General features: G+C 39.4%; 1 protein-coding gene across 1 annotated transcript in view; it reads right to left on the bottom strand.

Annotated features, from left to right (window-relative positions):
- The window catches only part of LOC121408703 (ribonuclease Y-like), a 28,610-nt gene extending 19,746 nt beyond the window's left edge, over nucleotides 1-8,864 (bottom strand). The window contains exon 1 of the mRNA XM_041600305.1: nucleotides 8,733-8,864. Within this exon, the coding sequence (XP_041456239.1) occupies nucleotides 8,733-8,750 (18 nt within the window). The 5' untranslated portion in view covers nucleotides 8,751-8,864. The remainder of the gene's footprint in view (nucleotides 1-8,732) is intronic.
- Nucleotides 8,865-13,719: the final 4,855 nt, after the last annotated feature.

Below are 13,719 nucleotides of genomic sequence, written 5' to 3'. Positions count from 1 at the left end.
ATGTTTCTATTTAAATATGTATGTCTCTTTGTCTATCTATCAATCTAATATTTGTTTAAATATTTTTTTTCTGTTTATCTATCTATACGACAGACCATGTAATTTGTCCGCATGACAAATTAAAATCTAGTTCTCTTTTCTTTTTCTACCCTTTTTTTTATCGTCTTTTCCCTTCAATTTTTTTTCTGCTCTCACCACTTTTCCTCATCCCCCGGCCCTGATGGCCAAGCAGATTCACCAACGATATCCAGAGTAGTGGGAGGGGATGTTGCTCCTCCCCATAATTTATTATAGGCTTATAGGAATAGGGGTGTTGCCTCGAGTGGTTTGCGTGTTGAAATAGTGGAGCAGTCCAGATTCTCAACAAGAAATTTGGAGCTTCAACTAAAGTAATTGAGAATGACTGGACTATGTCTATGCCTACAGTACAAGTAGGGAGACAACAAGATTTTTCTATCTCATCAACCACTTTATTAAACTGTCTGATTTTTTCAGATCTTGATATAAATAGTGAATAATAGTAATCTACCAAATTTCATAGTAATCAATGAATCAGTTTTTGAGAAATAACCAAATGAATTTCGAATGAAATTTCACCAAATGCTCCCAATAAGCTCTGTAGTAACGGTGTATTAACCGCACCTTTTTCTTGGCGGGATAGAAGCAAAAGTCGGGGGTGCGGTTTATACACACAGTGACGGGTCTGAGCCAGCCCGCCGTAAGCCCTCCCGTACATGTACGATGTCTGCCAGTTCACAACACATCGGGTGGCCGGGCGTAGCCGCCCAGGCAATGTCGTTTAGAGGGGTATGAGCCGCGGGTAATGGGAAGTGATTGTTACAATATTAATTAAATGTTGTCCATAACAAACGCACCCACCTTCATGACACTAATTTTGACTTTATTCTCGATTCAAAGTAGTGAAGTTCCCTGGCTAATTTAAAAGAGACGCCAAGCATACTCGGTAATATTCTGTCACCGCTGAGCGAGAGTTGAGTGAGCTTAGAGATTGCGTTGTAACGTGGTTATAGTGCGACTTAAGCTGGCGCTATTCAAAGTCCTGTTTCGTTTTTTTTCCTTCCTGTTTGCTTTTCATAAGATACCATGTAAACCACGCACGAAAGAGACGGCACGAAGCCGTAAAAAAAAACAACTAGAAAAAATGTCAATTTCTTTGTTTCTCGAACTTTCCTGTAATCCCGTATCCAAAATTCATGCTAAGACATCAATTTCTGAGAAGTGATTGTGAGGTTGTGATGCAAGAAATGTGAATGTTTCTTCCTCCTACGCTGGGAAAGACACAGATCATAATTTGATAAGATGTACTGGCTTGACTGGTACTGTATCGTAGTTTGCAATGTAATGGCAGCGCAGTGCTGTGTGTGTACACTATGACTGTGAGGTGAGTGAGTGTGTAAGTTGCCAATATTGTCGGGACCGTTCTTTCTTTCTAACATTTGTAGATGGATTGATCAAGAACAGCAGATTTCCGCATACCGGTAATCTCTTTGGATACTTTGAAATCTTAAGTTAAAAACTTAGATTTTGTTTCTTCGTACCTCAAATATGCATGTAAATGTGAGAGGAATTTTTTTTTTTTTTTTTTTTTTAGTCCAAAGTTGGGGGTGCGGTTAATACACCGTTACTTACGGTAATTTGTCACAACTCACACACAGCTGAAACACACGACCACACAGAGTGCAGATATTTTGTGTGCAGTTTTGCATTGGGCTTTCTGGAGTAGTGGGGGAAGGGTATTTGAAATCAATTCTGACACTTGATCCTAAAGAAAAGGTGAAAAATGAGTATTTCCATTGGATTTGCCATTATCAATACTACGAAAACCTGCTAGTTTACAAAATATATAGGCCTATTTATTCACAAGATACGAGACTTTGAACTTCCTTTTTTGATACCACATCAAACAGTAGTAGCAAAATGTAAACTAAACTGAGTACTGTAGGCCTATGTTCTTTGAAGCATTTTCTTCTCTTTAATTTGATACCAAAATCATTAAATTTGGATAACAGGATCATATGTCAGAAATGCATTGAACTTTGATTTTTGCCTCAAAACCATGACCATTTTTGGCTGTGTAAATGCAGTGCAGTCACCCTAGCCTCACTCCCCGGGGGGGGCACTCAGTATATAATGCATAGTGGGTATGTGCCGCGGAGGGGACCCCCATTTTCACACTCAAATTTCCGTTCCAAGGCATAGCATTTTTGCCTTGTTGAGAAAAAGAACAAAGAAAGCCGCTCCAAGGCATAGCATTTTCTTCTTATCGAGAAAAAAGAAGAGAGAAATCCGCTCCAAAGCTTCGCATATTTTTCGTTACGCCGCTCCGATCGCATTGAATGAGCCGCAATTTTGGTGAAAAGCGGCCGCAGAGCTCCCCCGGCGGAGGGCGCGCTAGCTGCATCATGCACACATGACCGTTCCGTAGGGATGTATACGCACTCACACGCTGGCGATCCGTTCCAAGGACCCCCGTTTTCACAAACATTTGTCGTTCCGAAGCCCGTTCCGAGGACCCTCCTTTTTACAATAAGCCCGCTCCAAGGCCCCCGTTTTTTGTCTCGCCCGCGGCACACCCCCACCACTTTTTTGGTCGAGTGCCCCCCCCGGGCCTCACTCACACATTGTACGAGGTTAGTATGTACTAACCTCGTACAATAGACCGTGTTTGACCCTGGATTTCGAAGTAGTCGGCAAACATCGCTTCATTGCTGAAGTAATATTTGCCGAAGCTCCTTCTCGCTACGCACCGGGGCTCTTGCCGGTAAGTAGCAAGAGTTTGTTGAATATAAAAATAATAATAAAATAATAATCCGATAAAAAAAGCACATTTTGCTTACCTCGGCCTCGAAAGTGACTTCGCTTGTCTCTTCCACGGAAATACAAGGAAGCCCGTTGGTGGCGCTAATAATTTCACAACCTTGATTCAGCTCCTCGGTAATTTTATAACTGTATCTAAATTCTTTGAATGCGCAATCCTCATGATTAATTTACTAATTATGGGCACCAATTAATGAAATGCCTTCAAAAAACATAATTAATGATTATTATTGGTGATAACACTCATTTGCATTAATTTAAAAAGATGATAAAAAAAAAATGAAAATAATATACGTGCCTGGAAAGAAACCAGCAGTACAAGCTTTGACGAACGTCAATAATACGTATACGGTATACCAAAGTCTATACAATGAAAAGATTGGACACTTCACGGACTTTGCGTAATGCCTTGCGTCGATATGCGTGTAAAATAGTGTAGGTGCCTATTCTTTCCCTTGTCGTGTCTTTGATATGAATATAAATCGCGCGCCCTCTTCAGGAGAAAATTGATATCAACGCTGACTGATTTCTATCTCCGTAAAATCTTCACTAAAGATCAAGAAAATATACATATTTTTAGAAAGAAACTTCAAGGAGAAGTCACGGCAGGATCTAAATGATTCGGTAAGTGTCATAGCAGGATGTGGAATATTTATTTATACATAATATTTTATGTGGGCAAAAGCCCACTGTATTTTCGAAGTGTAGTGGTGTGTCGCGTGCGTATGACTGATAATCCTTCGCTCGCGAGACGATATGAACCCATGGGTGCCCTAGCCTTAGACCAAAAGCTTCGGTCTCTGTTTTGTTGGTTGTTCAGCTGAACTTCGTTGGCTTCACTCACCAAATACAGAGACCGAAGTTCTAGCGCGATCTGTACAGGGGACCCAATGGCCATATGTTTATGTACTTAAGATCGGATAAAACGGGGGAGTGAATTTGCGCGACAGCCGAGGTAAGTCACTGTTTTGGTTCCTTTTAACTTCATTTTTCTCCGTTTTTTGGCAATTGATGCCAAGAGGGAATATAAATTTGCACTCTGGTCACTATAATTTTCGAAATTTTTATTCATTAAAGACAAAAATTGAAAAGCCCCGACGGGGGGATTTTGCATTGCAAGTCCCCTAATGGTGGCTGCACGATAGCGAGCCGTCTGTGTACGAGGAGAAATAAAAAAAAAATATATTAAAAAACTCCTCGAAACCACTCCTAGTACCAATGAGGTCCAAACATTACATGTATGGACCTCATAGGCGACATCAGTGGAATTGCGGGGTTAGAAATCTTTGAGTACAGGATATTTCGATATTATTTCACAAGTACGCTCTCTATTTCTTTTTTTGGCCAATATTATAATTAAAAATCGTAAATTCATTGTAAGCAACAAAAATAAAATGAAAGATATTAAGGGAAACTTACATTTTGACGACTTTTTCCTGATTTTCTTGGCAGTTGCTCTTCACTTCTGACTCGCGATCGAAGCTGTTATGCAGATCACGTGATACGCTTTCTCGTCAGGTGATCGGTTGGTTATTCTTTTCGCCAGACGTTGATAATGATATATTTCATAACGCTAGCATTCATCGCAAATTCAGGTGAAAGCGATTGGAGTTAACAGCGCAAGCTTTAAATTTTTCAAAAAATAAAGTTTAATTTATTGCATAAGTTTCGCGCCGGACATGAAGGATCATTTGGTCCCATATTGGCGTAATGCATAACAACGGGGGGGGGGGGGGGGGGGGGGGGGGGGGCCCGGGGGGGTGTCCCTACCACTTCAACGACTATAGCCAGAAATTATGATTTTTTTTCTCTCCTAGCTTTTTTAACCAAAATACCCCCCCCCCAAAAAAAAGGGAACTAGTGTTAAAGAGAAAGAGAATTATGATAGAGGAACACAAAATACTTTTTTTTTCAGCTTTTATTTATTCGACTTATAATCCCATAATCAAATATTAAATGGGGCTTCCACAGTTTTTTAAGCCCGGGGGCCACTTACATGAGTGGATACCATATGCGCGACAAAAAAAAAAATCTTTTTCACTATAGGGCACGTTACGTACGTAACGTGATAAGGGTGTCAAAAACACAAAATAATGAAAAAGGGGTATATCTATTTCGCTAGGAAAATTACGTGTTTAGGGTCGAATTTGAGGGGATGATAAAACAAGATTAAAATGTTTTATAAAGGATGTCCTTGTTTTCCCCAACACCTCGTGTTTAGAGTCCAATTTGCGCAAGGTGTAGAAGCTAGGTGGGGTCGTGCTAAGCCATGCAATTAAAGGTAAAAAAGCGGAAGACCGAAGGACCCGTAACAATAAACATTCCTGTACTTGTGCATTTCAGGGAATATTTAAAGAGTATCGTTTTGTTTCCAATTCTTGTCAAGGGTACGGTACACGTCAATACTTGTTAAGGGGTGCATTTTCAGAATCAGGAAATTACGTGTTTAGGGTGCTTTTTGAGACCCCATGATCGCGCATGGTATCCACTCGTGAATGGAAGTGGCCCCCGGCTTTTAAAGTCAATTCATAAAAATATTCCTCCTCGGGATTTGAGCTTTCTTTCATGAAATATCAATCTTTTTCGTGATTACCAAAAATACTTAAAATGTCATTTTTTTTAAATCTTTGTATAAAGCTTTAGCTCATGCGTTGCGCCTGCAATATTTTAATGTTGAGATACAACTTTATGCTTTTAATGAATTCCTAAAAACACTAAATTCTCAGATCATTTGTCGCAATCGAATGATTGGAAATGAATGATTAATAAGTTTCATGAATAATGTTTAAAATGCGTCTCTCTATAAGTTTTGAATATTTAAAAAAAAATGTCAGCTCGTGCTTTTTGCTCGCAATATTTTGATTAGTAAGAAGTTCTTGTATATGCGAGTTTGATAGATAAATAAATAGAGAGAGGGGGAGGGTCCCTCAGCTACTTGTCCTCGCTTATTCCATTTTTTTTTATTATGCTCGTACGTGTTGTGAGGTTTTCAAAGTCTTCTTTTTCTCACCCTTTTTATTGTCTCGGAGCTTCCCTCTATTTCTTTGCTACGATGTATAGCCCTTCTTACTTGTTTCAATTCTTTTATGTTCTCATTTCACTGAAAACATAATTATTAAACTGACGTAGAAGACTTTACAACAAAATTTTGATATTGTTTTTTCTTGTTTGTTTGGCTTTCTTTTTTCTTCTCATTTCTTGTTTTTTTTTCTTCTTAGTTTCCTTTTCCTTATTTTCTCTTATTTCATTTCATGAGGCATCCGCCAACTTATATACAACAACAAACATATTTAGAGGCCGATATCCAGTGAGGGGGCGTGGTGGTATGCCCCTCGATCTAAAAAAGGAGGAAAATAGAAAGGAAAAAAAGAAGGGAAGGGGAAAAAATAAGAAAAAAAGAAAGACGATGATGGCAATAATGATGATGATGAAAATTATCTTGGTGAAGATGATAGTGGTGGTGATGGTGGCGGTGATGATGATGATAATGATGGTGGTAGTGGTGATGAAGATGAGAATGAAGTTGGTGACGATGCTATGATGATGATGACGAGATGTAATTTTGTTAAGTTGTCTTAAAAAAATAATAGTGCACAGGCGAAATCATTTAAAGTTTATTATGAAAATAGCAGAAAAAAATAATTTGAAAAATTGTACCGTTGCGTATCCAGTGGAAAATCCATCCCCCACCAAAAAAGAAAAAAAGTGAGATTTTGTTTTGTTATTTGTGACGGCGTAGGTCTATGCGAGCAGCTATGGGATGGGAAAAAAAGTAAATGAAATGTCAAGAAATACATGATAATGACTTTTATTGTACATTCAGTATATCAGTAGATAACTTCATACTCTTTCCAAAAAAGAAAAAAGTCGGTATATTATGGACCATTAAACATGGGCAGTTGCTCTGTATATATTATGCAACTGCTCGTGTGTAGCGGTAAGTTATTCACTGATCTACATAATTCATGCGGCGCACGGCGCGTGCGCAATGTTTAATAATTATTGCTGTGAACACAATGAATGTCATCAAAAACATAATCTCACAGATCAAATAATGCCAGCTCGACGCGCAAAATCAGAAAAAATATATATTTTCTGCCCTGATAATTTGGTAACCTTATAACCTAACCCAATTTCTAAGTATTTTAAACATAAACAGGATAACTACAGACAATGATTTAAATTAACTTTATATTCTTTTGCGAAAATGAATATGAAGGACAGCTTTTTGATAAAGAACACAGTTTTAGAGTGTTAGAGCGCGATTTATACCTACAACCGCTAAATCCTGTCACTGTCGGTATGAAGCAGTGATTCCATCAGCTTACGGTAATAATTTTTGCAACACGGGCGCCAGTCCGAGAAACAGACAGGCATTTGCCCAAACGGACAACATCTCAACCTCTGCTCATTTCTTTTTGCACGGGCACATAAATCTCGACGTAACCCATCACATTTCTCCCTATTTTCTCCTCCCTTTTATTTTCCATTAATTTTTCTTTCGTTCACTTTTTTCTGTCTTCTTTCCCCAATTTTTTTTACCCATCACATTTCTCCCTATTTTCTCTTCCCTTTTATTTTCCATTAATTTTTCTTTCTTTCACTTTTTTCTGTCCTCTTTTCCGCTTCTATTTTTGTTCTCGTCTCACCGCTTTTCCTCATCCCCCAGCCTCCGACGCCCGTGCAGATTCGCAAACAATTTCAAGAGTATGTCTACTTGCAAGGGCGGAAATCTCTCCCCAAAGGTAGGGGGACCAGGGGCTGGAAAATTTGACAAACAAACAAACAAAAAAAAAGAAGGTTTATCACCCCCTAAAGAAGGTCATCTTAACCAAAAGAAATTTGACAAGCAAACAAGCAAAAAAAGGGGGGCATCCCAAAAGTAAGATCGTCTCTTCCAAATGTTTTATTTCTATTTTGAATGAAATGACCAAAAATAGTAGGGGGATATTTCATAATGTGCCCCCTACTATTTTGGGTGAGGGGTACATGTCCCACGGCCCTGGGATTTGCGCCCATGTGGGTGGGGGTGTTGCGCCTCCCTATCGGGATCATATCACAGCGAGTATACACTCTTCCATATGGAAGAGTGTTTACTCTCTGTGATTTCGATCTCACACATATGAAAAAAATAGAACAGCTAAGCCTTGATCACAGGCCAAAATGCCTAACGATTTCTCCGCGGCATTAACAACTCTCGTAAGGGGCGCTCCATTTATAAATAGAGTTGCATGAACAGCTGTCTATGGCGACAGAATCGTAGGCAGAATTGTTGCCAGAAGCGTGGGAATTTGGAAGAAAATTCAAGAAAAGAACCGGTGAGTACCGATTTAAGAGTAATTATATATTCATTAACGTTTATTGAATCATAAGAATAAAGATTTTTTACGGAAAGAAAGCTTAGTTCTAAGCTAGGGCTGCCCAAATGCGCGTGAGTGGAGTCCCAGTTTCTTAACACGGGTAAGTATTGCGGTGTCGCCTAGAGTGCTCGAAACAGACGGCTGCCAGCTGTCTACCCTAGCCTAGGCTTTTAATAGACAGACATGACAGACAGGAATAACCGTCGTTTCTGGGGATTTATTTAACAATTTCTGACATTTTACTGTGGTGAGTGGAGCCAACGTAGTTCAGCGGAACAACCAAAGCTTTTGGTCAAGGCAATTAATTAAATTATGCAAAGGCAAAGCAAAGAAAAGGCACAGCACAGCAACACACAGTGACGCACGGAATTTTTTTTATCACAAACATGGTACTTAGCACACGGGACTGCATAAAAGAAAAATGTATCATCAGACGAAATAGCTAACTAAGCTTTAGTCTGCTCTAACACAATTACGAAATTGATAAATTCCCTCTGCAATAAGTCAAAACCAAAGCACATGTATACGGCTTACTTTTCCCACATTTGCCATCTATTGACCTGTTGAGAAATTGTCTAATTTTCCTCTATCCTCGACATCTTCTTACTGTGCTGTTGTACCGTAAAAGTTGTTGCTATGTACTGTGTGTCTAGCTCTGCGACTGCACTGTACTTACTATACCGCAGGCCAGGGCAAGGGATATGTGTAATAGGTACGGCACGTAGGATACACTGCTCCGCCATAATATTGAAAACCCCCACAGAAACGGCTCGCGCAAGAGTCTAAGACGTCGATCGATACTAACTGGGCGTTGTGGCGTGCGCCTGTAATCCAAGCTGTGGGGAAGTTACAAATTGATGCAGAGGTTCGAGGTTCGATCCCTGGTCACGTCTTTCGGATGGTGACGTTAAAGGTCGGTCCCAGACGTAGATAATCATATCTGATTGATACACGTCTGACAAAACTCAAATACACACACACACACTAAAGTACCCCAAATTTGAGTTCGTTCATAAAAACTTACTTCCATCATGTGTCCATCCCGGAGGCGCGTTTCCGTTTTACACCCTGGCGAAGGCATTTTCCGGAAAAGTAGCTAAAAAGCGACTAGTGAAGAGTCTACGTCTACGTTTGTTCACATTATCAGCTGGGCGCGCGATCCAAAGTCCGCACCGAAGTTATCCGCAGAACATACCGTACTGTCTTGCAAATGCAGCTGCATGAGCTTATACTTTCCAGGTTTGATCATTTGCCTTGCCGACTTGCTGATGTCTGTCTTTCTATCTGTCTATATATCTATCTCTCAAATTCTATCTCTATCTATCTATGTAACTGCAGTATCTATCTATCTAATAATCTTCTCTCTCTCATTCTTTATCTAACATCTATCTATCTCAAATCTCTCTATCCATCCATCTGTCTGTCTTTCTCTATTTCTCTCTCTCTACCTACCTATGTAACAGTATCTATCTGTTAATTTGTCGCTCTTCTCTCTCATTCTTCATCTATCTGACATATATCTATCTTTCAAATTATCTATCTCTCTATCCATCTGTCTGTCTTTCTCTTATTCTCTCTATCTATTTATCTATCTATTTTTCAACTTATCTATCTGTTAATTTGTTAATATTCTTTGTCTCTCTCCCTCTTTATCTATCTAACATCTATCTATCTCTATCTATCTATCTATCTGTCTGTCTTTCTCTACTTCTCTCTATCTATATATCTATCTATCTATGTATCTATCTATCTATCTGTTAATTTGTCTATCTTCTCTTTCTCTCTCATTCTTTATCTTTCTATCTATCTAACATCTGTCTCTCAAATTCTCTCTCCCTCTCTAGCATTTTCTCTCTCTCTCTTTGTCCGTCCATATTTCTATCTACAACATCTCTCTCTTTCTATCTATCTATCCACCTGGCTCTCTCTCTATTTCTATCTATCTATCTGTCTATCTTGTCTCTATTTATCAGTCTTCTATCTATCTTTCGGCAGCTTCTAAGTGTATCAATCCATCAAACTTCAATTTGTCTTTCCATTATAAGTATCTGTTTATTTTGATTTTGTCTGTCATTCTATTCATTTAGTTAATAATTTATTTTTATAAAAAAAAACTATCATAAACAACGCGACTGCAAAAGCATGTTCGGATTTCACTCCCGACTGCCGCTCTCTCTGTACATGAAGTGCCGAGGAACTCTGTGCTCTGATCAGTAACTGTGCAAATTGCATGCGGTGGTGGACTCGCCTGTGTCGCACGCTGCATGCAACCAGCGACGTGTGTAGACTCTTCACTAGTCGCTTTTTGGCTACTTTTCCGGAAAATGCCTTCGCCAGGGTGTAAAACGGAAACGCGCATCCCGGAGGGGCCACTTACATTGACGAGTGGATACCATGCGCGACCAAAAAAACACGTAAAAAGGATGTCTTTTTCACGATAGGGCACGTTACGCACGTAACGTGATAAGGGTGTCAAAAACACAAAATAATGAAAAAAGGGTATCTATTTCGCTAGGAAAATTACGTGTTTAGGGTCGAATTTGCGGGGATGATAAAACAAAATTCAAATGTTTTATAAAGGATGTCCTTTTTGCCCCAACACTTCGTGTTTAGAGTCCCATTTGCGCGAGGTGTAGAAGAAGGGGTCGTACTAAACCAAATAAGGTAAAGCCGACGACCGAAGGACCCGTAACAATAAAACATTCCTGTACTTGTGTAGGGGTTCATTTCAGGGAATATTTGCCAAGAGTATATCGTTTTGTTTCCAATACTTGTAAGGGTAGGGTTTCACACGCCAATACTTGTTAAGGGGTGCATTTTCAGAATATGGAAATTACGTGTTTAGGGTGCTTTTCGAGACCCCATGGTCGCGCATGGTATCCACTTGTGAATGGAAGTGGCCCCCCCCCCCCCCGGGTGTCCATGGAGGTAGAAAGACTGAAGGTAAAACCTTATTCCAATATATGAATACGGGATATGAGTAAGATATAGCTTTTTAAAAAGCGTTTAGTAATTGTTGGGACCCAATTTGCTTGCATTACATATTAATTCCTACATGCGTAGAAATCGCATGAGCATTTTATTCGCATGATGGCACCTCCAGATATTCAGATGCATGAAACAAAGAAATATATAGGGTTCTTTGCTGCAGTCTATCTCTTATCTTCGTCTAAAACATGGACCCAAGAAACCATGGTCTAAATTTTCCCGGAGATTTTCCCCCTCTCTTCAGCACTCATCCTCTCTCTCGCTCTCTCCAGCATTCTCATTTCTGTATTTGGGTGACAATTCTCCTTTCTGTATGGGCAATAATAGCCTCTGCATTGCTCTCTTGCTTTTTGCCCAACTCAAAAGAGCTTTTTTATTTTGTTGTCCTTAAATTAGGCACATTTCTGTCGACGAAATTTGTCAGCATTTATTGATGTGCACACCTTGCAGTGGCGTAACGGGCGGGGGCAGGGGGCAAGCTCCCCCCCCCCGGCGGATTCTACCGGGAAAATAAAAGAAAAACGGGAGAAAAAGAGGGAGAAAGAAAGGGGAAAGAAAGGGGAAAAGGAAAGGAGGAAAAGGAAAGGGAAAAGTGAAAAGAAAAAACATTTTTTAATGGAAAAGGAAGGAAAGCGGGAAAATGTACGAAAGAAGAACATTTGAGAAGGAACAAATCATTCCGAAATAGGCCTGTAGTAATGCAATAGCACGGTGGGAAATAGAGATGATAAAATTGCAAACAATAGCGGGAAACGAAGGTAGAACTTCAAGCTAAATTGGAAAACAAGAAAAATTAGGGACTATAAAAAAAAACTAATAATAACACGACCGGCCTGCCGATGATTGAAATTAAAGAGATATCTTGCTAAATTTTATACAAAGCTAACGGAGCTTTGCCCCAGATTTACAACCTTGCTCTTAACGCTCCCGCTCAATCACGTTCAATCACTGACATACAGGCGCGGGGGAAAGGGGTCTTGGTTTCACACCCAAGAGGAAATAAAAGAAATTATAGGAGACAATATAATGAAATGAATGGAGACAATGACATGTGTTATTTGCTGAATATATAATGGAAAAATCCGATCACATAATTTGAATTTAATTTCAATACGTCTTTCATTTTTTTTCCAGCTCGCTTTGCACGCTGGCGACTTCTTACAAATTTTTCCAACATTGTTATGTTTTGCCCCCTCAAAATGCTTTGTTCGTTACGCAACTGGGTTAAATAAATGTGTTGTGTAGCTATATTCTGTATATGCCCGCGATTTGATTAAAATAGCGGCAATCTGCGAGGTTTAAATAGCTAATTTGATATCAAGAAGTTCCGGGGGCTCCGCCCCAGACCCCAACCGCACGCCACTGCGTATGGAAGGGTTGGGCCATATGGCTCCAAAAAGTTTTACAAACAACAACAAAAAAGGAGGAAAGTGAAGCAAAGGAAAAGTATAGGAAAATAGCTCACAGTTAGATTCTCATGAAAAGGTGATTTTTTTTCTCGCTCGCTCCGCAAAGAATCCTGTTCACAGTGGCGTACATGCAGACCATCTAATAGGGAATCTAAAGATAGAAGAGTGAAATTATTCCCTGGACAAGCGGGGGGAGGGGGCAGGGGGGCACTTGCCCCCCCAAAAAAAAAAAAAAATTTTTTGGGGGGCAAAACGAGATTTTGCCCCCCCCCCCCAATGTGCCCCCCTGAAAGTAGAAAAATTATATTGAAGGACAAAAGTAAACGATGAAGGCACTTTTCTGCCTAAAAATTGTCATTTCCATTGTCAAAAATGAAAAAATTTCGCCCCTGACGGGGCAATTACATTATCATAGTAAGCCTCGCGTCTTTTGACGAACATGTTCCTCTGTGAAACATACCTTTGATAAGCCCCTTTTCCATCTTATTACAGTGTGATAACGTTTAATCTTTTAATGAATACATTTCAGACTAAAACCGAATGGCAAATTGATAGTGGTCCACCATTAGGTTTATAACTCTATGTTGGCTTTGTCGGCTAACAAACGCGCGGTCTCCCAGAAACGCTCAGACCAGACCCGATATCACTAACGGGCGTGAACACTAGTTACTCGAGCAACATGTGGAATCAATGTCATAGCTGTCAAGCCCAGAAAATATAACATCTCGAGATCGTTATTATCTCATATACTTGTTGCCTGAGTAAGTCATCCCTGAAATAGTAAATATAGTTTAATAAACATACAGATTTAAATTATGAAAACTTGTTTTAATTATTTCATTTTCAACTAAATCTGAATACAATGATAACAAGTCAGTGCCCTAAAGAAAATACCAAGGTCATTTCAACTCAATATAGACATGTTATCAGAAAATTACAATCATGTGTAGAGGACTATAATTCATAATTTGTGAATATGGTGAATCCCACTCGAAAGCAACTTAGAGATAATGTTTAGACATGACAAAAATAAAATCATCTGTGAAAGTGTCTACTTGACCCGACTCATATTATCCGAGATATGAATAAAAATGTAAATAAAGAATATAAAAGAAAAAATAAGC

Source organism: Lytechinus variegatus, chromosome 2 (assembly GCF_018143015.1).
Source record: "Lytechinus variegatus isolate NC3 chromosome 2, Lvar_3.0, whole genome shotgun sequence".
Classification (NCBI taxonomy): Eukaryota; Metazoa; Echinodermata; class Echinoidea; order Temnopleuroida; family Toxopneustidae; genus Lytechinus; species Lytechinus variegatus.
This window is presented reverse-complemented; position numbering and strand designations above follow the sequence as displayed.